Raw genomic sequence first — 15,338 nt, 5'->3', positions numbered from 1 at the left:
GAGCCACCGTGCCTGGCCTCTTTTCTTAAATTTATTTGGGATTGCTTAAGACAGCTGATGGCGGTTATGCGTGTGTAGTAAAAGTACTCTAAAGCCCCAACAAGTGACAAGTCACTTCTTGGTTCCACCACTGCTGATTTCATTGAATCCTCACAATAATTCTGTAAGGCAGAATTGGTTATTGCCTCCATTTTCTATATGAGAAATCCCAGACTTAGAGAGGTTAATAATTTGGTCAAAGGTCACATAGGTAGGAAATGTCAGAGCCTCATTTGAAAATAAGTTTGACTCCTGAACCCATGTTCTTTGCTACAGTATTCTACTCCCATTTGTACAAGGACTAGCCTTGGCCAAAAATTGGCAAATGGATTTTACCTACCCACAGAAAATGGCTCAGATCAAACTCAACACACACACACACACATACACACACACACACACACAAACACTTCTACTGAATTAAAAAAGAAATAGCCAAAGGGAAACTACTGATTAAATATAATAAAATATATTATGTTGAAAACAACATTATTTAACAAACAAGACCCTTTTGCTAACTTGATAATTCATCATTTGGTTTTTAAGGATGAATTGCACTAACTGCAAATGAGTCAGATTCCTCAGAGGGGCCTTAAAAATACATATAATAAATCAGGTATTAAAAAGCCAAACACATAAAGGGATTTATAATGAACAGGATAAGCACAACCCACTCTGAAAAGTGCGGCCTGAGATTTAAGTTTAGACTATTGCTCAGAGGTGAGGCTTGTTTTTCCACGAAGAGAATGCGAGGGATTCTCCCTACCTCAGTGCCTCCCAGCTTAGTGGGGCAGTCTTACCTGTCCTTGAAGATCTTGGTGTAATGAATCTATTAAAAATTTTAAGGACTATTAAAGCTATTCTATTAAAAACTGCATATTAATATTGGAAAATATCAATTTGAAAAGAATTTACAAAATACTATTAGGATGTAAAACCCTTTTTTGGTAAAATGAACAAATAAATATATGCTTATATGCAGACATATGTAGTCAGCAAAACCACTGAAAAGAAATACACTAAAATATGTTAACAGCAAATTTTTTCCTTTCTTCCTTCCTCCCTCCTTCTTTCTCTCTCCTTCCTTCCTTCCTTCCTTCCTTCCTTCCTTCCTTCCTTGCTTTTTCTTCCTGTTGCCATGGTTGTAGTACACTGGCATCTCAGCTCACTGCAGCCTTGACCTCCCGGGCTCAAGCAATCCTCCCACCTCAGCCACCTGAGTACCTGAGACTACAGGCGCATGCACCACACCTGGCTAATTTTTTGTATTTTTAGTAGAGATAGGGGTTTCACCATGTTGCCCAGGCTGGTCTCGAACTGCTGGGCTCAAGCAATTTGCCCACATCAGCCTCCCAAAGTGTTGGGATTACAGGTGTGAGCCACCATGCCCGGCCAACAGCAATTTTTTCTGATGGGTGATTTTTATCTTATCACTCTCTGGGTTTTTTATATGTATTTGCCCTGTATTCTGGATTACATTTACTAATTTGCAATTGGAATACAATGACTTAAAAATGAAAGACATCGGTCAGGTGTGGTGGCTCACACCAGTAATCCCAGCACTTTGGGAGGCCAAGGTGGGTGGATCCTGAGGTCAGGAGTTCAAGACCAGCCTGGCCAACATGGCAAAACCCCATCTCTACTAAAAAGACAAAACTTAGCTGGGTGTGTAATCCCAGCTACTCAGGAGGCTGAGTCAGGAGAATTGCTTGAACCTGAGAGGCGGAGGTTGCAGTGAGCCGAGATGGCACCACTGCACTTCAGCCTAGGCAACAGAGTGAGACTCTGTCTCAAAAAAAAGAAAGACATCGTTGCCATACCTACATTTTTTTTTTTTTTTTTTTTGAGACGGAGTCTTGCTCTGTCGCCCAGGCTGGAGTGCAGTGGCACAATCTCAGCTCACTGCAAGCTCCACCTCCTGGGTTCACACCATTCTCCTGCCTCAGCCGCCCGAGTAGCTGGGACTACAGGCGCCCACCACCACGCCTGGCTAATTTTTTGTATTTTTAGTAGAGACAGGGTTTCACCGTGTTCCAGGATGGTCTCAATCTCCTGACCTCGTGATCTGCCCGCCTTGGCCTCCCAAAGTGCTGGGATTACAGGTGTGAGCCACTGCGCCCGGCCTCATACCTACTTTTTAATGTCAGTACAGCAGGTTATGGTATGGAATGCATTTTGGAAAAAGATATTAACAAAAATTCAAAGGAACAAATACATGGCCATGGAATTCCAGTGCTGAGAGACATTTGGGAATATTGGGGGAGTTTTCCAAAAGAGAAATCCAGGTGACTGTATTTGTTAAATGAATAACAAAAGGAAAAACAATGTAAGGAAACAGAAAGGAAAGGAAGAGAGAAATACAAAGATCTGAGAAGAGAAGGTGCCAGGGGCTGCTGAGAGATTGCCAAATGTTAATTTCATTATTTGGCTTCTTATTTTATTCTGGGTAAAGGTAGACCTATTCGTTTCCTGTTGCTGCTATAACAAATTACCACCAACTTAGTGGCCTCGAACAATGCAAATTTTTTCTTTCAAAGTTCTGGAGGACAGAAGTCCAAAAATGTGTCCTATCAGCTGAAATCAAAGTGTTGTGTTCCTTCTGGAGGCTCTAAGGAGAATCTGTTCCTTCTCTTTTCTAGTTCTAGAGGCCATCTGCGTTCCTTGGCTCATGTCCTTCTTTTAGCAATGGCGTCACTCTGACCTTTGCTTCCATTGTCACATCTCCTTGACTCTGACCTTTTGCCTCCCTCTAGTAAGGCCCCTCTGATTACACTGGGTCCACCAGATAATCCAGGATAGCCTCTCTGTCTCAAGATCCTTAATTTAATCATATCTGCCAAGGGGGTTTTGTTTTGTTTTATTTTGTTTTTGCCATTTAAGGTAACATATCCACAGGTTCTGGCGATTAGGATGTGGACATCTTTGGGGCAGACAGTTCTCAACCTACCATACAAGAAAACCAGTAGGTAAGGTTCTACTACCTACTAAATGCATCATAAACAGAACTTCTGATCCTTCAACAACTCTGTGAAATATATGACAGGATTTGCTTTTAAAGTTGAAGAAATCAAGCCTTGGTGCAATTTGGGATTCTGCCCATGGTCAAATAGTGGGAAGGCAAACCCAGGTCCCTGAACCCAGCTCAAGCCTGCCTGCCTCATGGCCCTGCCTCCATTCACCTCTCCCCTTCATGTCTACTTCCTCTGTCCTGTCTGGGCCTGTTCCCTAGCTCCCCGGACAAGCTTAAGCTGTTGTTTTCCAGCTTGTCATGTGCTCCTTATGACAGTGTAGCCACAGCTTGATCTTGGGGATTGCTGATTGAGCAAGCTGAGTGGCTGCCCCTCAGAATCTTCTCTTAGGCCTTTCTTTTGCCTTCTTTTATTCTATAAGTGTTTTGAGCTTATTGTGCTGGGTGCTAGAGTAGCAGGGAGGACAGACCTAAGCTGAAGATTACAGGACAATCTAAGTGACACCTGCTATCTCAGACATAGAGACTACAGCATCATAGGGAGCCAGAGCAGGGAGTTCCAAGCCCTGGGAACTGTGTGACTCTTTCTTATTGACCCTTAAGCAAAATTCTAAGCTTCAGGGAAGCAGAGGCAGCAGCTTGAGCTCCCTGATTGACCAGATATGATCAATCTTTGTTTCTCTGTGCTTTGAACATGACTATGCTCCATAAATGTTTAAAAATTGGGAATAGGGTGAAGAAGATACACCAAAAGGAGCAAGCAGTGTCTGAAACCAGCAAGGAGTTAAAAGTTACCAAAGAAGGTGTTCACGCCTTCATTTTATCTTTTTTTTTTAACCTAGCAACTGATGACACTGCATATTTTCCCCTGTTCTTACTGGGAGAAGGCCTTGTGTGTCACCAAGAGGTTCTCAGAAGGGACCTGTCAGTTCTTGGTTAAAAAAACCCGGAAAGAGAAGGACTATGGGGGAACTGATGGCGTTCCTGTTACCTCTCATCATTGTGTTAATGGTGAAGCACAGCGATTCCTGTGAGTATCCCACGTTCTCTTCTCTCCTAACTCCAAAGTCGAGGCAGCCTAGAAGGCACAGCTTTTCTTCCTAAAACTTGTGGTGAAATATATAGAAGCCAGGGGCAGAAAAGTGTATGTATTACACTCAGGACTCCAGGAGCAATGGATTACCTGAACAGTTTCCCAGTTCATATTTGTAGGATTTTGATGTCACCACCTTCTGAGGGAGGGGGAGCCATTCTAGAAAGACTCTGGAACTTCCTCACTTTCCCTCTGAGCATGGCCTCCTTTCTTTTCTTTCTTTTTTTTTTTTTTTTTTGAGACGGAGTCTTTCTCTGTCCCCCAGGCTGGAGTGCAGTGGCGCGATCTCGGCTCACCGCAACCTCCACCTCCTGGGTTCAGGCCATTCTCCTGCCTCAGCCTCCCGAGTAGCTGGGACCACAGGCGCCCGCCAACACGCCCGGCTAATTTTTTTGTATTTTTTAGTAGAGACGGGGTTTCACCATGTTAGCCAGGATGGTCTCGATCTCCTGACCTCGTGATCCACCCGCCTCGGCCTCCCAAAGTGCTGGGATTACAGGCTTGAGCCACCGCGCCCGGCCACCTCCTTTCTTTTCTGCTCATATTTTTTCTTTTACTTTTGTTTCTCCTCTTTTCTAACTTCCAGAGTCTCATGAGGATGTAGTCAGAGTTTCAAAGGCATTAACAGTGGAGCAGATCTGTTGTTCAGGTTTATTTATGTTTTCCCTCCTCAACACAAGCCCTACCTGTAACAAAAGATCCAAGAAAGATAAAACCATGGCTCTGGGTTTGTTTACTTACGGTGAGAAGTATTAATCAAGTAGAAGGGAGAGTTTTTCATTGTTCGGGGAGCTCAAGTCACTGGGGAAGCAAATGCCTTCTGTTGCCTCAAATAGGGGAAAGGGCCCATGGGCTAGAACCACCAGGCTTCTCTGCCCTAGGCACTTGCTCTCTGGGCTGAGGACTGGTACTGGTGGGCAGTGTCCAGAACTTAGACTTGGCCACCACCATAGGTGTGACTGATGAACATGAGAGGAAGGAGTTCTTTCAAATCACCCATGCACATAGAGAGTGGAATGACTGACAATGGAGCTTTGGAAGGGCAAGGGGGGGTGGATGATGAGAAATTACTTAATGGGTACAATGTGTGTTACTTGGGTGATGGATGCCTTAAAGCCCCAACTTGACCACTACACAATCTATGCTATAACAAAATTGCATGTGTACATCATAAATTTATACAAATAAAAAAAATTTAAAATCATATGGCTGAGAGTGGTGGCTCACACCTGTAATCCTAGCACATTGGGAGGCCGAGGCAGGTGGATCACTTGAGGTCAGGAGTTTGAAACCAGCTTGGCCATCATAGTGAAACCCCATCTCTACTAAAAATACAAAAAATTAGCTGGGCATGGTCATGTGCACCTGTGATCCCAGCTACTCGGGAGACTGAGGCAGGAGAATCACTTGAACCCAGGAGGCGGAGGTTGCAGTGAGCCGAGATCATGCCACTGCACTCTAGCCTCGGTGACAGAGCGGGACTCCATCTCAAAAAAAAAATCCATACATTAATTGTTCAAATATTGATTGATGGCCTACTATGTGCCAGGCACTTTGGGGGATATGGCAGCGAACAAGACAAACATAGTCTCTGCTTCCATGAAAATTTAATCCAGAAAGTGTAATCATTTATGGGAAAGATTCGGGGTGAGGATAAGAGGCGGAAGATGAAAGAGGAAAGGAGGAGAGAAGTAAAGGGTGATATTTTTGGAAGTAATAAAGCTTATATATTACCTGCATGTGATTCTCAAAGAACTCTCCAATAATATGGAATAATATTCCTTAAACATATTGTCTCCTATGACAATCTCACTGACTATTTGTGGTAGGTGAAGAAAATATCCCCATGTAAAGACGAGGCCTAGATTTTTCTCTAGGCCTAGAGAGTGACCACACTCACATAAGGAGCAACCTGAAGGAGACCAGATCTTCCGGCCCTCGGTCCAGGGCTGTTCCACAATGTCATTGCTCCTTTGGGTGTGACGACTTGTCACTTTGATCATTGGGGGGACAGGAAATAAAACAAGTAAGTTATAAAGGCAAGGGAAGGTCACTTGGTGCTGGCTGTTCTCCTTCTGACTCCTTAGAGTGCGTCCTTCTCTGTTCTGTTCTGTGTCCTTGAGGCTGACTGCTAGACTGCATCACCTAGACTGTCTTGCAAGCTGATTTCTGCTTGGGTTCATACAATGGGAGACACTGAAAGGAGAGAGGTCAGAGAGCAGGGAGGAAAGAGAGGCTGGGATACATCTTTCTTGCTCCTTCCCCACTTTCTGTGATGTCTTTGGCAGTAGCTGTGTTCTTCTGTAATGCTGTCTTCCCTGAATAACCCCTTCTTCCTGGTTCTAGCTCCCATTGGGCTTCAGTAACAGTATTTGCTATTCTTATCTCTTAAGCCCTAGGGGTGATAATGGCTTCCCATAGTTGTTAGCCTGCAGGTGCCCATCATCCTTGTTTGTTCCGTTAACCTTGACCATATCTCTGCAAGGAGTCCCTTCATTAAGGTCTCCTCACGTGACCTATCTGGCTTGAAGGCTGTTTCCTGCCTTCAACTGAACATTCCTTGGCTTTGAGGGATATTGGCTGGGAAAGGATATGAGATTATGAAAAAAGACTCGGTCTACTTGATATTTATGCCTAGTGCTAGCCCTGAATGGGAGCTATATACCAGTAATAGATGGGGAAACACAGGGAGGAGATACTGCAGGGTTGTGGGTCATTACTCCAGGAAATGTCAACATAACTCCAATATCACTTCCAGTGTGTTGCTTTCATCAACTCCATAGCCTGCAGTTGACTCCTCCTTCCTTTGTGCTCCCATAGCTCCTGTTCACAGTTCTATAATTTTCCATTTACAAAAATCTTCCCTTTGAGGCTCTCCTTAAAGACAGAAACAGGTATCTTCATTTTTTTTCTTATTTCTCTGGTACTACCTAGTGCCCAACAGGCACTTAGTAAATGTTTGCTGGGTGAATTTATGTTCGGAGGTAATGTCCCTAAGAAATCACAGTTATTTGACTCGGAGCCATAGAGAGCTCGGGCAGTAATAATGACTGAAAATTCAAAACTGTGGCTTACTATAGTTGCAGGATTTGTATTAAAAAGATGTTTCATGTTTTTACAACTAATCTTGTTCTTCATTTCAGCCTGTGTGAAACTGTGAATTGGTGATATGGGTGGGTGTAATCAGACTGGGGGCTGGGATTTCTCATGAATAGCCATATGTGATTTGTGTGTTTCATCTCGACATAACCAAGGTCAGTCTCTTGATATTACTCATACTTTTATGGCTGTATCAATCTGCTATATCAATCTACTTCATGAATGGTGGAGTCCTTCACAGGCGAGGTCTGATGATGGATAAGCTCCCTAAGCTGCCAACTGGGCTAGTGTTAAAAAACAGACTTGCATATTATCTGCTTAGAAGTGACCTTGAGTTCAAAGAGTTAACATGAGAAAATATGGGCGTTTTCTATAGACTTTATTAGATAGACTTCAGTCTGTTTCCATGGAGCTGTTGCCAAGGTACATGCCATAGAAATTTCTCCAAGACAATGTTTCACTTCCCTAAGGCCCTCTTTTTAATTGGCGTTGAATCCATCTAAACTTGAGAAATTCAACTAATTTGCAGATTTTTCTTTTGACTAGTTGAAATATCTGTCTATTCTCACTTGACCTCAATCCTCTTACCCCACAGTATTGCTAAGAGCTGGAGGGAAGGAGCCTAAGTTAAAGATCAAACACATGACTCTTTGAACACTTATTTTAGGGAACTCAAATTGAGACAGATGACAAAGGATGTTTTTTCTGATGTCTGAATTTATATTTATTGGGGAAAATCTTTCAAGAGTATACATATTAAGTCACATTTTGTTATAACTTCAAAGGATCATTTTAGAAGAATAAAATTTATAAAATTGGGATTTTCTGGGAAACATGAGACATATAGTCATCATTGTGTATAGAGAGTACTGAAAGAAAAAAGACACCAGAGCTCATTCATTCGTTTTCCAAAACTCCACATGGTCCTACAGGGCTCACTTCCTTACTCCGTTCACATCTCTGCTCAAATGCACATGCTCTGGTCCCTCTATCTAAAAGATCAGGCCTTCTCCTCTCCACACTCTCTTTTCTGTGCTTTACTTTTCTTCATAATCTTTATCTCCACCTGACCTTGTACTATATGTGTATTTATTGCCACTCTCTTGTCTAGAAATTATCTCAGAGGGCTGGGACTTTCATGTGTTCATTGCTGTGTTTCCAGCAGCTAGGACTGTGCTTACTGGACATTCAGAAAAGAATATACCTATATGAAGTGAGACATTGGCAACCTTCAAAAGGGTAGCCTCAGAAGAGTAGCTCACAAGCCAAACTTGTGACAGTTGCCACTTTTATGCTCTAAGTTCCTGTTAGACAAGTCATTAGGAGAGAGGACTAATGGTTCTTGCTGCACATAGAACCATCCATGAACATGGTCTGAGATGTGTCCAAAGGTCCCCTTAACTAAAAATATTGCCACCTACTTCTCCCCTCATTCCCACGATCCTCGAAATTCCAAAGAGTCATTCCCAGGAATCATAATCATTTTTACCTTATTAAGGTATTGGACTACTTGAGAGAGCCAATAAATAATCAGACTGTGTTGATCTGCTTATCCAGTCAAGACTCACGGCCACTTGTATGTAGGAAGGTCTGGAGCCTGTGGCCCCAGGGACTGGGAAATCAGAGGCAGTGAGTCATCCTTGACACAAGGGGGCGGGAGAGAACAGTGATAATCCAGGGGCTAGAAGCCTGAGACAGCCTGGCCTGGGAAGCTTCCCCTACGCTAGGGAGGGTTGGGTAGTCTTAAGGTAGAGGGACTTCCCATGGAGAGATCACAGTGTGATTCCTGGTTCCTTCACTTACGGATTCTAAGGATGATCGTGGGCAGTTAATCTCTCCGCACCTATTTTCTTTTCTTTCTTTTTTTTTTTTTTTTTTTTTTTTGAGATGGAGTTTTGCTCTTGTTGCCCAGGCTGGAGTGCAATGGTGTGATCTTGGCTCACTGCAGCCTCCACCTCCCGGGTTCAAGTGATTCTCCTGCCTCAGCCTCCCAAGTAACTGGGATTACAGGCATGCGCCACCACACCCAACTAATTTTTTTGTATTTTTAGTAGGGACAGGGTTTCTCCATGTTGGCCAGGCTGGTCTTGAACTCCTGACCTCAGGTGATCCGCCCGCCTTGGCCCCCGCAAAGTGCTGGGATTACAGGCATGAGCCATCATGCCCGGACTCTCTGTACCTATTTTCTATCTGTGGGTTGGAATTATAAGACCTACCTCAAAAGTTTGTTAGAAGAATAAGTGAAACCCATGTTTATCAAGGGCTTAGAATGGTACCTAACACAAGGTACATGCTCAATAAACAAATACAGTTGTGATGACTAAGATGCTGCTGCCCTTTATGCCTCATTGAAGGCCCATCTGATCTGCCACCTTCTCCTTGGAACATTTCCCAGTGGATCCCTTCTCATGGGACCATGGTCTCTCTTCTCTGAGTGGCTGGAGCACTCCATTGGTACTCTTTTCTGGCACTTGCTGCTTGTTGCCGTGTGTGGTGGCATTGCATTTATTTGTTATGTGCTTTAGCTCCCCAGTAATACTGTAAATTCCTGGAGGAAAGAGCTGGTATCTGATTTGTTCTTCTCTTCCTAACATTGCCTCCAATTCCTTGTACATAGATAAGAATTGCCCCCATGAGGCCCCACTGAATAGATAAGAATTGCCCCCATGAGGCCCCACTGAATAGATAAGAATTGCCCCCATGAGGCTAGGCGCGGTGGCTCATGCCTGTAATCCCAACACTTTGGGAGGCTGAGGCGGGTGGATCACCTGAGGTCAGGAGTTTGAGACCAGCCTGACCAACGTGGTGAAACCCTGTCTCTACTAAAAATACAAAAATTAGCTGAGTGTGGTGGTGGGTGCCTATAATCCCAACTACTCCGGAGGCTGAGGCAGGAGAATCACTTGAACCCGGGAGGCAGAGGTTGCAGTGAGCCAAGATCATGCCACTGCACTCCAGCCTGGGTGTCAGAGTGAGACTCCATCTCAAAAAAAAAAAAAAAAAAAAAAAGGGTGTCAGAGTGAGACTCCATCTCAAAAAAAAAAAAAAAAGGAAAGAAAAAAGAAAAGAAAAGAAAAATTGCCCTCATGGATGAACGTGTGAAAACACTTCATCAATTATTTTACAATCCAGTGATTTTCACAGCCTTTTGTAAGAATAGCCCAACTGGTTAATGGACAGGTTAAAGGGAACATGATTTAGAACTATCAAGTAGCCATTGCACCTAGCCTAAGAGCTTTTTGGTTGTGTTGTTCAGGTTCTCCAGCACTATCTGTCAGAAGCTGATGAGACGGGGCAGGAGATGCCCTTTGAGAAGTAGCTTGACTGGTTTAGACAGAAGACCAAGTTCTAAATTGTATATTTCAGCTTAATGAGTGAGTTGATGCTGATGATCTATCTGTTCATGGAAAGGGAGAGAGAGACTTAATTTCAAAATTATTAGGGCAAGAAAGGAGAAATGGAAGATTAGATCAAATGATATGCAATTGCCATTTTTGTAGGTCAAAAATGGTCAAATATTGGCCTTTCCAAATGATTCAAAATCTGATTATCTCTGCAACAAATCCTAGTAGGATATACATTATCACAAAGTTTAATGTGCTAGGAGAGAGAGGGTACCTGGACTTTTCCTCATCTTTTCTGTTGTGAGTTATTGACTGAACATGTGTCAATCAACTTCCCACCACAGCAGAGGTAACATTTTAAAAGCCCAGCTAAGGAGCAAGCATGACTTGTTCCTGTGGAGGCACCAGATGGGTAACTGGGCCCATGGCAAATGAAGAGGAGAGGGCTGTGATGTCCTGGAGCAGAGCCACGCTGGGCTGAACCAGTGATGGACGGGTGTGACTGACAGAGTGAGTCCATCCTTTAGGGGCCTGGACTTTGAAGTCAAGGCTGGCTGGTGGAGAACAACTGTTTCAAAACCAGGAATCAGAATTAGATTGAAGTTAAAAAAAAAAAAGAAAGAAAAGAAAGAGAGAGAAAGGAAGGAAGGAAGGAAGGAAGGAAAGGGAAGGGAAGGGAAGGGAAGGGAGGAAGGAAGGAAGGAAGGAAGGAAGGAAGGAAGGAAGGAAGGAAGGAAGGAAGGAAAAAGAAAGAGAGAGAGAAAGACACAGCCAGGCATGGTGGCTCATGTCTGTAATCCCAGCATTTTGGGAGGCCAAGGCAGGGGGAATCATGATGTAGGAGTTCAAGACCAGCCTGACCAACATGGTGAAACTAAAAATACAAAAAATTAGCTGGGTGTGGTGGCAGGCGCCTGTAATCCCAGCTACTTGGGAGGCTGAGACAGGAGAATCGCTTGAACCTGGGAGGCAGAGGTTGCAGTGAGCCGAGATCACGCCACTGCACTCCAGCCCGGGCAACAGAGTGAGACTCTGTCTCAAAAAAAAAAAAAAAAAAAAAAAAAAAAGACACAATACTTACTTGGACAGTGTTGTCAACAGACCATATTTCTCTCTATCTACCTCTTTTGACTTCAGATAATGCAAATTCTTACGAAAATTACATTTTTATAAGAAAGCAAAGTTACATGAATTGTACATATTATGTTTGGAGATGATGCTGGTGATACTTACCTGGAATAAATCCTGCTATTGGGCACTAATGCCCCAAGTTGTTAATACTGGAGGTTTTTTGGTTTGTTGGCATCTAGCAGGAATGTAGACCCCAGAGATCATAAAAATAGAAAACCCAGATTCCAGGGGATGTTCTACACCAACCCAGCTTAGCTCAGCAACACAGCATCTTTTTTTCTTCCTTCTTTTTTCTCCTCTCCACATTCTCTGCCTGGGGTCTGCTCTCCGTGGGGTTTTTTTCCCACGAATAATTATGGAAGTGATTCCTCCCTCTTTCTTTTCCCCTCACTCCCTCAACTCCAGCTACAGGCCTTTGTGCTGCTCCTGGAATGTGCCAGGCATGTTCTTTCCTGGGGCCTTTGCATGGCCCTTCTTGTCCAGACTGCTGTCCCCAGACACCTGCCTGTCTCCCCAACTCCTTGCAGGCACTTGCTCAGAATTCAGCTTTGTAGGAGACCTTCCTTAATAGGCCTTCCTTTTTTAAGTAGTGTTGCCCATTCCTCTTTGCAGTTTTATTTTTCTCCACTGTACTTTAAAAAAATTACATGTTTTATTTTCTAATCTGTCTTCTCCCCTTCCCCCCACTAGGGTGTAGACTCCATGAGGGCAGACATTTTTATCTGTTTGGTCTGGTACAAGCTTAGGGCCTAGAAGAGTGGCTGGCACAGAAGAAGTATTGGATATACAAATGAATATTAAGGAAGTGTGAGAAATAATATTCACAACTTGTTCCTCCTTTTGGGGCCTCCTTCTTTAGACAGTTGTGTACCTCCAGTGTAGCCACAAAACTTTCCAGATGTGAAAAAATAGAACTATTTCAAAATCAATTGCAGAATATATATAGTACTTTTTGCAGATCCCAGATTGCAGTTCGACTCTCCATTCACCAGCCTTCCCTTCAATCAAAAATGATTTTTTTTTTTTTTTTTGAGATGGAGTCTTGCTCTTGTTGCCCAGGGTGGAGTGCAGTGGTGCGATCTCGGCTCACCGCAACCTCCGCCTCCCAGGTTCAAGCGATTCTCCTGCCTCACCTCCCGAGTAGCTGGGATTACAGGCATGCGCCACCATGCCTGGCTAATTTTGTATTTTTAGTAGAGACGGGGTTTCTCCATGTTGGTCAGGCTGGTCTTGAACTCCTGACCTTAGGTGATCCGCCCACCTCAGCCTCCAGACGTGCTGGGATTACAGGCATGAGCCACCACGCCCGGCCAAATCAAAAATATTTTTTAGGCTGGGTGCGGTGACTCATGCCTATAATCCCAGCACTTTGGGAGACCAAGGCAGGCAGATCACCTGAGGTCGGGAGTTCAAGACCAGCCTGGCCAACATGGCAAAAACCTGTCTATACTAAAAAAAAAAATACAAAAATTAGCCGGGAGTGATGGTGAGCACCTGTAATCCCAGCTACTTGGGAGGCTGGGGCAGGGAGAATTGCCTGAAGCAGGGAGGCAGAGGTTGCAGTGAGCCGAGATCATGCACTGCACTCCAACCTGGGCGACAGAACGAGACTCTGTCTCAAAAAAGATCCAGGTTAAATAGATTCATATTCATTTCAGCATATTTCATTATTCCAAACCACAGAAATAAAGTGTTTCACCAACAATTTAATTCACCAAATATTTACCAAGCTACTACCATGTGCCAAGGTCCCTGTGCTAAGCTTTGCAGGAAATACAAAGGAAAAAAGCTAAGTCCCTGTTCTTAAGTGCTTTAAGATTGCGAAGCAGGTAGAAGGTAGTAAGCAGAGGGAAACAGAAGGCAGAATCTGGTAGCTGTTGGTTTTACGACAGAACTCATGCTCTGATGCAATCTCTGGCTCTTGTTTGCATAAGAACCAAACTCTTATGCAAGAGGCTCTCATGGCTACCCCAGAGGCTTCCACTGTCTTCCCTCCCAACCCAAGCCCTCACCCACCATAGGAAGGGAAGGGGGAAGTAAAAGGTCAAAGCAATACAGAGGGACATTGGGACCTTATGCTGCCCCAGCCTGTGGGAGGCCAGCCTCCATCCTGTTCAGTATTGCAGCCCACATGCAGGATAACACCTGCGAGGGAGGAACCCATGGGGCGGGAATACCTACTCTGAACCCTGCCAAACTGCTATACCCCAGCTCCAGGAGCAGGAATAAAGAAGTGCTAACAATGATTTTACAGAACAGGTACAATCAATTGCTGGGCATGGTGGCTCACATCTCTAATCCCAGCACTTTGGGAGGCCAAAGTGGGAGGATCACTTAAGGCCAGGAATTTGAGACCAGCCTGGGCAACATAGACCCTGTCTCTATTAAAGAAGTGGTGACATTCGCTTGTAGTCCCAGCTACTCAGGAGGCTGAGGTGAGAGGACCACTTAAGCTCAGGAATTCAAGGCTGCAGTGAGCTGTGATCATGTCACTGCACTCCAGCTTGGGCAACAGAGCAAAACCCTGTCATATACACACACACACACACACGCACACACATACACACACTAACTAGTACAATCAGTTGCTCTGGGAGATACCTCTCAGGGCCTTCTGTTTCTCCTAGTAGGCAAGGTAAGGGTACCCTGGCCTTGGGGTGGTCAATTCTAAAAGATAACCTGCACATTATGAGTTATTTCATAAGGATTTTTAGAGAAAAGAAAAATATAAACAAACTTGTAGCACACAAGCTAATCCAACTACTTTGTGAGCTGATTTTTTTTTTTTTTTGTCTGATCTTTTTTTATTTTTTTTTTCCTAGAGACAGAGTCTTGCTCTGTCGCCCAGGCTGGAGTGCAGTGGCGTGATCTCGGCTCACTGCAAGCTCCACCTCCCGGGTTCACACCATTCTCCTGCCTCAGCCTCCCAAGTAGCTGGGACTACAGGCGCCTGCCACCACGCCCGGCTAATTTTTTGTATTTTTAGTAGAGAGGGGGTTTTACCATGTTAGCCACAATGGTCTCAGTCTCCTGACCTCGTGATCCACCCTCCTCAGCCTCCCAAAGTGCTGAGATTACAGGCGTGAGTGACTGTGCCTGGCCTGATCTTTTTTCTTAACTATATGCTTATAAATGAGGAGGAAGGAATGCATATCATTAAGTGGTATTCACCCTTGCAAGGTTCTCTATAGTGGCAAGGGCCGGGTTAGAAGATCCGAATGTAGGGGAGGTCCTAAAGATGATGGCAGCAGCAGGTTGGGCAATCTGGAAAGACTGGGGAAGTGTTGTGTATTACAGTTCTTAGACACAGGCAAGAGAAGCCCCTGGATATGGCCCCACATTCAGAGAGCCCCACTCTGGCCCTCTACTACCCACATCCCTTCCCACAGAGCGAGGAGTGCGTGAGGCTGAGGGGAGGTGGTCACCCTGTGTCTGGGCCCCTCCACTCTAGACCAGACTCCAGGCAACCAGGAACCTGGAGTTCCCCACTCAGCTGACTCAGAGCTGCTGAGGTTTACACAACAAACTCTCACTTTGGCCCATCCTTCTAAGGGTGGACTGGCTGCCCTTGTGGGCCTTGCTGGGCCCGAGGGGTGGCCAAGAGGTGGGAGGATCACTTAAGCCCAGGACAAGCTCAGACAAGAGGCAGTTTGTGGCTGAGCCT

General features: G+C 44.6%; 1 protein-coding gene across 2 annotated transcripts in view; it reads left to right on the top strand.

Moving 5' to 3' along the window:
* The first annotated feature begins 3,916 nt into the window (after positions 1–3,916).
* Positions 3,917–15,338, top strand: part of LOC116473160 (major histocompatibility complex class I-related gene protein) — a 20,785-nt gene continuing 9,363 nt past the window's right edge. For both annotated transcript variants that reach the window (XM_032160845.2, XM_032160843.2), the window contains exon 1: positions 3,917–4,037. In XM_032160845.2, coding sequence (XP_032016736.1) covers positions 3,971–4,037 — 67 coding nt within the window. In that variant the 5' untranslated portion in view covers positions 3,917–3,970. The remainder of the gene's footprint in view (positions 4,038–15,338) is intronic.

Source organism: Hylobates moloch, unplaced genomic scaffold, assembly GCF_009828535.3.
Source record: "Hylobates moloch isolate HMO894 unplaced genomic scaffold, HMol_V3 SCAFFOLD_8, whole genome shotgun sequence".
In the NCBI taxonomy this organism is placed as follows: domain Eukaryota; kingdom Metazoa; phylum Chordata; class Mammalia; order Primates; family Hylobatidae; genus Hylobates; species Hylobates moloch.
This window is presented reverse-complemented; position numbering and strand designations above follow the sequence as displayed.